At 43.7% G+C, this 10,665-nt stretch overlaps 3 protein-coding genes across 3 annotated transcripts; all 3 read right to left on the bottom strand.

Annotated features, from left to right (window-relative positions):
- Positions 1–292: 292 nt before the first annotated feature.
- On the bottom strand, positions 293–1,605 carry PPTG_16458 (hypothetical protein; the record flags this gene model as incomplete). Its single annotated transcript, XM_008913991.1, has 1 exon — positions 293–1,605. The coding sequence occupies one exon, from the start codon at positions 1,603–1,605 to the stop codon at positions 349–351; it is 1,257 nt and encodes a 418-aa protein (XP_008912239.1). The 3' UTR covers positions 293–348.
- A 2,395-nt stretch (positions 1,606–4,000) lies between these two features.
- Positions 4,001–5,221, bottom strand: PPTG_16457 (hypothetical protein; the record flags this gene model as incomplete). The annotated part of the gene is made up of 1 exon (XM_008913990.1): positions 4,001–5,221. One exon carries the CDS (start codon positions 5,219–5,221, stop codon positions 4,001–4,003), a length of 1,221 nt encoding a protein of 406 aa, XP_008912238.1.
- A 2,628-nt stretch (positions 5,222–7,849) lies between these two features.
- On the bottom strand, positions 7,850–9,016 carry PPTG_16456 (hypothetical protein). Its single transcript, XM_008913989.1, has one exon. The coding sequence runs from the start codon at positions 8,380–8,382 to the stop codon at positions 7,912–7,914; it is 471 nt and encodes a 156-aa protein (XP_008912237.1). The 5' UTR covers positions 8,383–9,016; the 3' UTR covers positions 7,850–7,911.
- Between the last annotated feature and the right edge of the window lie 1,649 nt (positions 9,017–10,665).

Here is a 10,665-nt window from a genome sequence, read left to right as displayed (position 1 = left end):
GGGGTATATGTGCGATATTGACAAGCATGTCTTCTCATGCGAACTTAGGAGTAATTGCTGCCTTGATACGAGATTACCAGGAATTAAGTATTTTCTCAATAGATATAGGTAAACTTGCTTGGTTTGTACCCTGCTTGAAAAGTTTAGTACTACTTAGTGAACTCTACTAACACGAGTGGTTTGGTGACGAGGATCTCTAGATATGGTCGACCAACGATTAGCAGTTTTGTTTTTCTTCTGACAGTCACCTCTAAAGCTAAAGGTCAGGCCAAAACGGAGACTACGAATGAGTACCGAGAAAAGGATACCGGATAATTTAACGTCTTCACACATATCTGTCTTACGTCACTAATCAAAGAACGACGAGGATTCTGTACTCCTGGTATCCGACTGCGAGGACGTCGAGAATGCTTTATACGCTCGGTAACCTGTAGCTTGATCTCTAGCCGCCTCTTTCGCATCCCACTTGGTCGCTTCACTTACACACTTCGTACAGAACGAAATCTTTCGTCGAATCAGCTGGCCATCCAAAGCAATGAAGCTGATGCGTTTGCGGATCTTGCACGAGTAGCACACGCAGCCATAGCACAATTTGCACGTACTAGCGCCAATGAAACCTCTGATCCCTTTCGTCACTTTGCGTTCACATACAACACAATTCTCACTTCGCGTCTGGTTTTGCCGTTCGAAAGACGAGTGACGGTGTTGCAACATCCACGATAACTTCTTCATCTGGCCACAATACACATAATTCGTCGCAGATAGCAATGCTTCTGCAGCCACTTGAATCGATAGAAAGCGTGCGATCTTTCCTCCAGGAACAACTGTACCACTCGCGTAAATATCAATAGTGTTCTGCTCGATCTGTCGGAAGAAGCCGAACACCGAAAGATTCCCACGAATCATATTCGGTAAAGGTTTGGTCTGCGGGAAATCTGTCGAATGCAGCAAATGATAGCCGACACGCTCGCCATTAGCGAAATGTACGATCCCCGTGGCCTCGATGTAGACAAAGTCTCGACTTTTTACTAGACTCGTGGACTGTAGAGGCAAGTCGATCGTCATCCACTTGATGACCAGAGATCGAAAAGGTTCGTCCACGCTTGGCTCCACAACGGAGCATAACACTGCAGCACTGTCGAGGTCATGTACGTACGATGCTTTAATCCGCATGACGTCCAAGGTGGGATTCACCACTCCGAACATGACGTCGTCGACATCTCCCACTAGCGTTCCAACACTTAGAACAACTGGTAAATTCTTTTCAGCGGCAGCAGTGGCTGGATCCCAAGACATGGCACGTGCGTCTCTGTCTCTATTGTCACATTGAGGACGCTCAGCGTACACGTGCTGATTGTCCTTGGACTTGACGTGCTTCCATCGATTCTCATCCACTTGACTTTTGTTCACAATGACGAAATCTTCATATTCCTGGAAATGGCCTTTCACGAACTCGCTGACGAGGTCGATCAACTGTTTGCGCTCTTCCTCTGACACCTGCAGATCCGGATAAGGCTTGACACTGAACCGCTCCTTCGACATGTTCTCTTTGAGGTGATCCGGTCGTAGCGAATTGTCAACTGAGTAAGAGGCAACAGTCGCCATCCTGGAATTCGAGGACGAATACGATGTTGACAGTCGACTAGACAACGGAAAGTCGAAGTTCCCCTTATCCGTCGTAAACATGTGGGCGGCTTTTCTTGCGAGGATTGCAAGCAGGATTGTGAAAAAGTGTGTCAGTACAGTAATGCACCCTGTTTTCGCGAGGTGAATCGTATAGGGTTTGCAAACACATTAGGTTTCAGAGGAGAATCCAGAGATACTTCAATTTATTTGGGCATTATATCAAGAAAGTTATCAGAGGTCCAAAAAAACGGGATGCGGTAGTGTATCTACCGTTACGGTAGTACCGTGGCTCCCTGTTTGGTTAAGCAGTCTATAGTACGCTGCGGGTCCTTGAGTCACGGTCGAGGACCTCGACCAATGTATTATTGAGGCGATGGACTGAGGGATATTAGCGCCACAGATACGTCAGATATTATCAAATATAAAAGTGTATAAGGAGGTAGTGGGTGCGGCTAATGAGGGGGCTCTGTACCGTGTCAATGGTATGCGATCCACGCATTCCACCCTAGCACTGCTCGCTGAACAGACTGGAAGGAAGAAAAGAGGGCGCCTCCATCCAATGTTTCAGCACGCCGCAACTCGGCTGCACTGCCGAGGTTGCCCACAGGAATGTACAAAAAGAGTCATGGTTCCCTTCCCTACCATCCGTACTGGTAAGCACATATTTGGATTGCCATGATCAATCTTAATTAATAAGCTGCAAAATCCAAGCCTTAAACCAAGAACGAGGGGCAATTTTCGATTTCGTCTCAGTTTTACTTTTAGCCTAAAAGTTTTATGATCCTTATATGACGATCCTATTGGTTATAATGTCCCATTTTTATCATAATGAAGGGAGAAGATCCTACTTAGTGCTGAGAATAAAAAACTGTTTTTGATGGCTATATCCACTTTGCTTGTGGGTCGATGCTTGGCAAATAGGAAAAGATACGATCGCGATGATCTCAAGAAATGGTCCGTGACCTATCACTTGGAAGCGCAGATAAATAGCCAAGACGTTCTGAAATGTTGCAAAGTTATTTTAACGAGGGAAGTACAACAGATATTTGGGCGGACTAAACCACTTCATAGTTTTAATGAGACTGTGAAGTGGTTTCATGCGCCCAAGCGCACTGACAGAGAAAGCTGAATCGAATCGAGATGTCGGTGACCTGATACGCTGCACTTGGAATTTGCACTTGAGAAAACAAGGTGTGTACCAAAATCATGCCGGCTCCTGAACTGGACATCAATCGTGTTGAAGTCTTGTATTTTCAAATACACAAGACCACAAACACTATAGAAGACAAAAAGCTGTCTGTCTGACACGCCTCCATCACTTGCAATTGGCTTTGTATGTCTTACATTTAAGATGGCCGCCCGCTTGGACAATTACCTTGAAAAAAACGCGAAAGGAAACCGAAGTATTTTAAAATTGGGTTTAAACACTTTTTAAAAAAAACTATGCTACTTTCCTCCCAGCACCATTCAGTTGTCATGAAGCGTTTGGAATGCGCTTCGTTTTCGTCAGCAATGGGAACGACATCGGCGGAAGTGCCTTTCAAAGGCTTGCTGTGCTCGAAACCCGAAATGGCTTTGTTCTGACGATGAGAACAGCAATAACCAGGAGAATGGTGTTAAAAAAAATCACGCTTTCTTACGCGTCGAGGGTCTAGATGACTTGAGCTCTTGGGTTCGAATTGCGAAGTGATCAAAGGACCTAATGCAAGATATTGCTTGGTTATTGTAGTTAACCGAGCAATAGTACACCAAATCAGAAGCCGAAGGTGTTGGGTGATAGTAACATAAGGTATATTTGAGGTAGCGTAGAATGGAGAAATTCTCACATTGAGCGTGATATGGAGTACCAGTATAAATCACATGTCCTAGTGGATAAGCCCGATCTGTAAAGCAGCGTTGAGTTTATTGCTTCTAATTCGTATATCCAGGTTGGATGATGACAGCGAGAACGAACGGGGTGTATTAATATCTCAATTTGCCAGTTATCGGTACATCTTCGATGAACAGAGAATTCGAATAAATGTCTTATAGAAAAAACAGCCCCTCGCCGATACTTTAAAAATCGAGCTGTACTGTAAATGTTTGAATTGACAGTGTTATATCCGTATTATCCATAACGCGAAAAACATAAATATTATAACAATAGCATTTTATTTTGACCTTATAAAACGAAACACAATATCAACTCACTGCCATTGTAAATCTCGCGCGGCCCACCTTGACCGTCTTTAGCATAATTGAATAATTGTAATTTTAGAAAGCAACTCATAGACAACATGCAAATTATAGTCGTCTGAAAAAAAATATTTTTAACATTCATAAATATTATGGGTGCACCAAAATTATTATTAGTATTTTATGCGGCTTTGCACATTTACAGCTCTATTTCATCGAGTGAGGATGTTAAGGAGTCCAGAAAAGTATACGTCGAAGACGCCGTGGACGTTGTAAATGCCGAACGCGCTTCAAAATCTTTGGCATCGTGAGTAGCCGGCTCCCACACATCCATATACGTTGAGGCACTAACACAAATCCCACAGAATACAACTTTTCGCTGGACCAACTCGCCACTCAGCGACAGAAAGCTGAGACGTTGATGAATCTTGCACGAATAACACACATCCCCGCCGCACAACTTGCACGCTCTCCGGCCAATGCTTCCGATGACATTGCCGGTATTCTTCCTACAAACAACACACTGTTTCCTGTTCCGTTCTTTCTCCGAGCGCTGAAATACCGAACGTCGATGCTGCAATAGCCACGCCAACTTCTTCATCTGCCCACAGTACACGTAATTCGTAGCGGAAAGAAGGAAGTTCGCCACAACGGAAGTCAAAAGATACCGTATTGCTTCACCTCCAGGATCGACAGTCGCACACGCAAAATTACCAATTGTGTTGGGACCAATTTGTCGGAAGCAGCTGAAGGCCGATAAATTCCCGCGTATTTTATTCGGCAGAAGTCCTGTCTTAGGAAAGTCGACAGAGTGTAAAAAATGATAACCGACACAGTCTCCGTCCTCGAATTCTACGATTCCTGTAGCCTCGATGAAGACAAAATCTCTGCTCTTGGAGAGTTTGGCAGATTGTAGCGGAGGGTCGATTGACATCCATTTAATCACCAAAGACTGGAATGGTTCCTCTTTGCTAGGTTCCACCACTGAACACAACACAGCAGCGTTGTCGAAGTCTTGTACATACGAAGCTTTGATGCGCATTGAGTCCAGAGTTGGACTTAAGACCCCAAACATGAGGTCTTCGAGTTCTCCAGCGAATGTGCCAACGCCAAGAAGCACAGACATATCCTTCGCGGTTGTATTGTGTCGCTGGCTTGACCTTCGGGAGGCTCGTAGTACTGAACTTCTTCGACCGAGACCTCTTGGAGTGCGCTTAGCGTATACGTGTAACTTGTCTCGGGACTTGACATGCTGCCATCGTCGCTTGTTCACTTTGCATTTGTCATTTACGACAAAGTCCTTGTACTTATCGATGTAGTCCTCCACGTAGTTGTCGACGAGATCGATCATTTCTTGCCGTTCGGTATTCGACACGCACAATTGTGGAAACGGGGTAACAGTAAGCCCGTCTTTCATCATGCTGGCCTCGGAGGGAAAAAACTTGAATGGAGTTGGCTGAACGGATGTCACCTCGGTGAGGCTTACACTCTATTCGAGTGGAAGTATAGGACGAGGATGTCAAGCCGTACTCCATCCAAGTATAGGACTGAATACGGCCAACATATGTGCAAGTCTTGAGCCACACGAAGCAGCGTTGCAGGTACTGTAGATGTGGTATCGCTCTACATAGTAAACATTTGGCTTGGAGCTAATAGATCGCCTTAAGGTCTACAGTGGGTGTGCTCCATGCTGTCTGTATATGTAGTCGATTGCCTTGATTCGATCTTTTAATCGATTGTTTACCACCTTCAACGTACCTTATCCGGTCCTTACATATGTTCGTAAGACTTTAATTCGTGGCTCAAAGAGTGTTTACCATGTGAATCGTGCTCTATTAATGGATCGGCACCATCGTTTTTGGCACCGGTAGAGCGAAGGTAGATTTTTGATAATGATGGTGCCTACATCTTTTCTTTTAGTCTTTACTGTAGCTAGCAAACTAATTTGAGGGTAGGAGATAGAAAATCTGGACATATCATGATGTATTGTTTGACGGTGGGGGTACGATTGTTTTTGCCGTAAACATCTCAATAACCCACGTTAGTGAACCATTCACAATTGGAATATCGACCTGCAATACGCTATACACGCGGGTTGTTTAGCTAATCTATTTTTTGCGTCATTGTCCATCATTAGTCAACACACAACCAGAAACACGAGAGCTGTATCATCCGATATACGATACTTTTGTAATTTCCATTGTGAATGTAATATACATAGAACATTAACGATATGGCCTTCATTCAACACATCAAATGAGGTCCATTTTTTCTTAGGAAAAGCTCTACGTGGTCATATAATTGGGAACTCAATTAATAAAACGGCAATGAAGTAACGATATAAAAACAAGCTATGAACCTCGGCACCTAGATCTGAATATTCGTGCAGGTGAACCGGAATGAAGAAAAAAGGACCCACGCATAACTCCCCAGAGTTGGTGACACGGATGTTCAATTGTCAATGGACGGGAACACACAGCTTAATTAGGTCCGCGAACAATATTCAGTGTTATTTTTGTCAAAAAAAAAGAATCTTTTTTTTATTTGTTGCGGTTATGACGACATCCGAGGCAGTTACAATAATACAAGTTACGCAGCATCCTCGCCTGCAGACCGCAGGTGGAAGATCTATTATATATAGAAACACTAGTGTTTGATGACCCGTTTAACATTGGCGAGTTCATACTAAGCTTGACGTTAGACACGATAAATTTCGAACGTGTACTCGCCCACTTCAGGCGTCTTGCCTAAAGAGTTCTTGTTTAACAGCTTTGGTGGAAGTTCGGATGTGGGTATATTATTAAAGTAGTGACGGAGTAATTGTTTTACATCAAGAAGTGGCACCGATATCAGAGTAAACATCATCGATTGCTCTGGATTCCGGCGCAGCAGTGGAAACGCCGAATCGGTCGCAATTCTGCATATTTAGATTCAAGGTGAAAGCTCTTCCGCCTTCTTGTACTAGTTTCATCATTTAGAAATCTGCAAATTCTAGAACTCGCGCGTGTATGACGCATATAACTTTATTCTTGTCAGTCGGCTTCGCAATGAGTCATTGCGTTATCTTCCGATGCACCAATGCCCGATTTGTCCATGCTTAAGTAAACAATGCATAATCCAATGTTTCTATAAATCAGCAGGGTTCTAATAACTTTCTTCCTTGTTGTTGTTCGCTGCAGTTGATATATAGAGTTGACATTATTATATGTACTTCTAGCTGCAGTAAAATGTGCTATTTACCCACCGCTCCTTGCTTACGTTTAGTTTCTAATACTGCAAAAAGCAACTAGAATCTATTTCAGTTTAAATAACTATTTCCGTCAACATCAAGTGATGGGGGCGCAGTCATGCTAGTCCGGCTCTAGTATTGAGGTGGATGAAGCCCTTTTTTGGGTGAGGAGCGGTGGGTAGCTGCTTCTAGATGCAAGGATAAAACCAAAATGATTGCTCTACGCTACCTTTGCACGAGTCTCTTATGGAGAGACGTTGAGGTCGATGATTAGCTTGGGTGTTATCGCTTCCTGATCACCGGATAAACCGTCTTCCATCTGTAAACATCGGGAAACCGTCCAGAAGATTCTATATCACGATGACTATGATCTCGTAGGGCGGCGTGTGCGACTACCATGCATTGTTAATTGGAGGTATTTTTTCCTTAAATAAATGGTTTGAAATGGTGTTTATTGAACTGGTCAATCCGTAGATCCCGTATTTTTTTTTATTTCTCAGCAATACCGGTCGCTGCTATTAGCAACTACTTGTCATACTTTTCCCGAGATGCCAGTATTTTCGAAGCCGTCGAGCAGTTCCTATAAAAACAATCCGTGGACTGTTGGTTCAGGGAGTATACTGGCTAGTGTGCTGCTAGGAATTAATGTAAAAATGTGCAAAGCATTGATTCACATGTCAGATTTCCGACTTGCTCCTTCTGAGGTGGTGCGTTCTACTCGAAATTCTACGTTGTTGTGTTTAATTCATAGCATTATACTGCAGTTCACGTACCAGCTTTGTTAGCTGTGTTGAAATAACTCCTGTTAAGTCTCGTTATCCAGTGACTAGGTCGTGTCCACGGACATTTATCTCATGCTATTAAATAATAAAAACAGTTCATCATCTGATGCTGAGGTGCTTCTGCGCGTTTTTCCACTTGTTGAAATACGCCTCGTAGTACTTGTAGAACGGATGATTCTTGAGTCGCTCTCCATGATGACCGCGAAGTCCCAGGAATCTGAAAATCTCCGTTGGGGGAGTCCTGCTCGAGTACGCGAGCCTCAGTCGTACTTTAATGTAGGCCTGGGATACACCAGGGATCACAATGGGGTACTTCTTTTCGATTTCTGCCAGTTTTGACGGCAGCGTGTCCACCAGCGTGTTTATCACGCTCTTGCTTTTGACCAAGCTCGTGATAGTCTCAGCCGAGGCAACCGTTCTTTCTTCATCGTTCTTTACCACCCGTAAGAATCGCCCACTTGTGTCGATATTCTTGTCGTCCAGAGCAATCGAAGTAGCAAGTGATGACGTTGCTAGTATATTTACGAGAGTTATCGCGGTGCCAACCAGCACGAAGAGCTCCCACGCCATTATCGATCACCGACAAGTGGAGGTGGTGCCGACTTGTTAGCTGGATGCGTGAATCACAAACTGACAGCACGTGCTAGCTGTTTTGCACCGCACTTGCAACCAACCGTACCGTATACACGACTGCACCGCACTTGCAACCAACCGTACCGTATACACGACTGCACCGCATCTTGTCTCTAGGTACCTTTAAACTAATGTACCCGTTATATCTGCTCATTAAAGTCAGGCTTATGCTCTTCAAGATAACTAACTGGCACTGTAAAAATAAATCTGTGCATTACACAAACCACAGGGTTTCGTCATTAAAAATGCGTGAGTGAGGGACAAGCGTGCCCTCTTTGTGGACGATATCCCGTCGCGTCCCGCTGTGCGCTGTTTGAACTCATTTGGGAAGCATAAATTAGTAGCGAAACGTGTTCGTTTGAGCAGTGCACACACTCGCCCGACAGCAACGTGGCGAGATCACGGTCGTTTAAGCGTCTGAGCGCACTCACGGGCAGTCGGCGGTTCACGCCGGCACGGAAGCAGCTCCGATGTAGGGCTTATGATCTCTTGATGATTGTATAGGAATGGATGTCGTGGGCGTCGTCTTCCGCGTCCCTAATGATTTTGGGCCCGTCTCGCTCAGCGGGAAGGTGTTAGACTGAGCCTCAGCCCCACTGGTAGACTACCAGTGATAGTGGGTCACCATGGATCCCATGATGCAAGACTTCGAAAAAATGCACAGTTTATCCCTTGCGCATCCAAGAAGTCCATCCCAGACTACTTTTAGGAACGACTTTGGACCTCTGTGCTGTACATGTTGTGTTAGCAAGTGCAAAACTTGCAATCGATTTGCAATCCCCTGGAGAGGAATCCCTGAATTGAACCCTTTAACCAGGAATAGTTAGAATACATCAACTCAAATTTTCGATTAGGCATACCTGTCCGAAAATCCTTGTGCACAAGTTTCGGATGACCATGACCAACCGTAAGAGTCGTTCAGTAAACCAAGGCCAGCCAAACGTAGCGTTCGGTTTCCCGAAAAAAAAACACGTTTATGGCAATAAAATAGCAACATGTATAATGACTTGTTTTCCAATATTTCTGGAATAAATAAGATGTTAGCATCATGTGCTCGCACTACAGTAGTAGAGCGAACGGTACAAGCCTCGAGCAAAACACTTGTAACAGGAAGAGTAACGACAATCATCCGGTAGATTCGGCCAACCATAACCAACCGATCCAATGAGTCGGTTGCCCGTACCCCTCCGTGTTACGGATAAGGTTTGGCTGTACCACAGATATCTTTAAAACGATACGAAATCTCCGATACACAATGATGTGTATTAGGGGATGTCGGGAGATAATTGGAGAAAGAACAGTTATAATTGCACTCAAGTCTCTATTACATCAGTGGTTGTCAGAGTAGATACAAGCCCTGTTTCCAAACAGATCCGACAACCTTTTTCTGAAGAATACCGACACATTCCCCTGGTTTTTTTTTGTTTTTTTCCATTGGGGGGGCTTGTTTTTTTAGGGAAAAAAGGTTGGTTAGGTTTTTTTGAATTTAAGGGAATGAGAGCAAAATCAAATGGTTTAATTAGCAGTATATGTCGACATGAAACCACGTCCATTCTTGGGTGTAAATCAGCTTTAAAAGCAAAAGCCTTGAAAAAGTCTGGCGCGCCATCAGCATCTTAATGTTTTTTTTTCCATGCCATTTTCGCACCTAAGCGAACTTCTTATTTTTTACTGCACATTTTGCACATACAAAGATGGAAAAACATTTTTATTTAAATTATATTTTACAATCATATACCGATAATACGCTAAACAAAACTGAAAAGTATTGACTTCAAACATACCACAATTTTGAGGACGAGATGCCGCTCTTTGAATGGTGTGCTTAAATCGTAGTTCGTGCTTAGGTTCGCGTTTGACGCAAAACTTATTTTTTCATGAGATTCCAGGTTGACGTGCTCCCACCACACTTAACATGATTAACTTGTCAATCAGGGACCATCAATACATTTTGCAATCGATTTTTTATCTACTTAAAACAACAGTGTGCATCATAGAGAAGCTAACCGCTTAATCGATTTACAGGCAATAAGAATAAGCAAAATACTAGTAGTAGAGCGCTAGAAAAAAAAATCACACGTGAAGGTCCTGCATACTGTACCCTCTAACTTCGTCTTATCTTCGTCCATCGCCGAGTATCAAAAGTCGGACGAAGATAGCGATTATTTCTGACAAGCCGTATACACTTGGGATAACTATGGAAAATAATCGTAACCCAAT

Source organism: Phytophthora parasitica (genome assembly GCF_000247585.1).
Source record: "Phytophthora parasitica INRA-310 unplaced genomic scaffold supercont2.57, whole genome shotgun sequence".
Lineage (NCBI taxonomy): Eukaryota > Oomycota > Peronosporomycetes > Peronosporales > Peronosporaceae > Phytophthora > Phytophthora nicotianae.
Note: the sequence above shows the minus strand (reverse complement) of the source record. Positions and strands in the feature narration are given on the sequence as shown.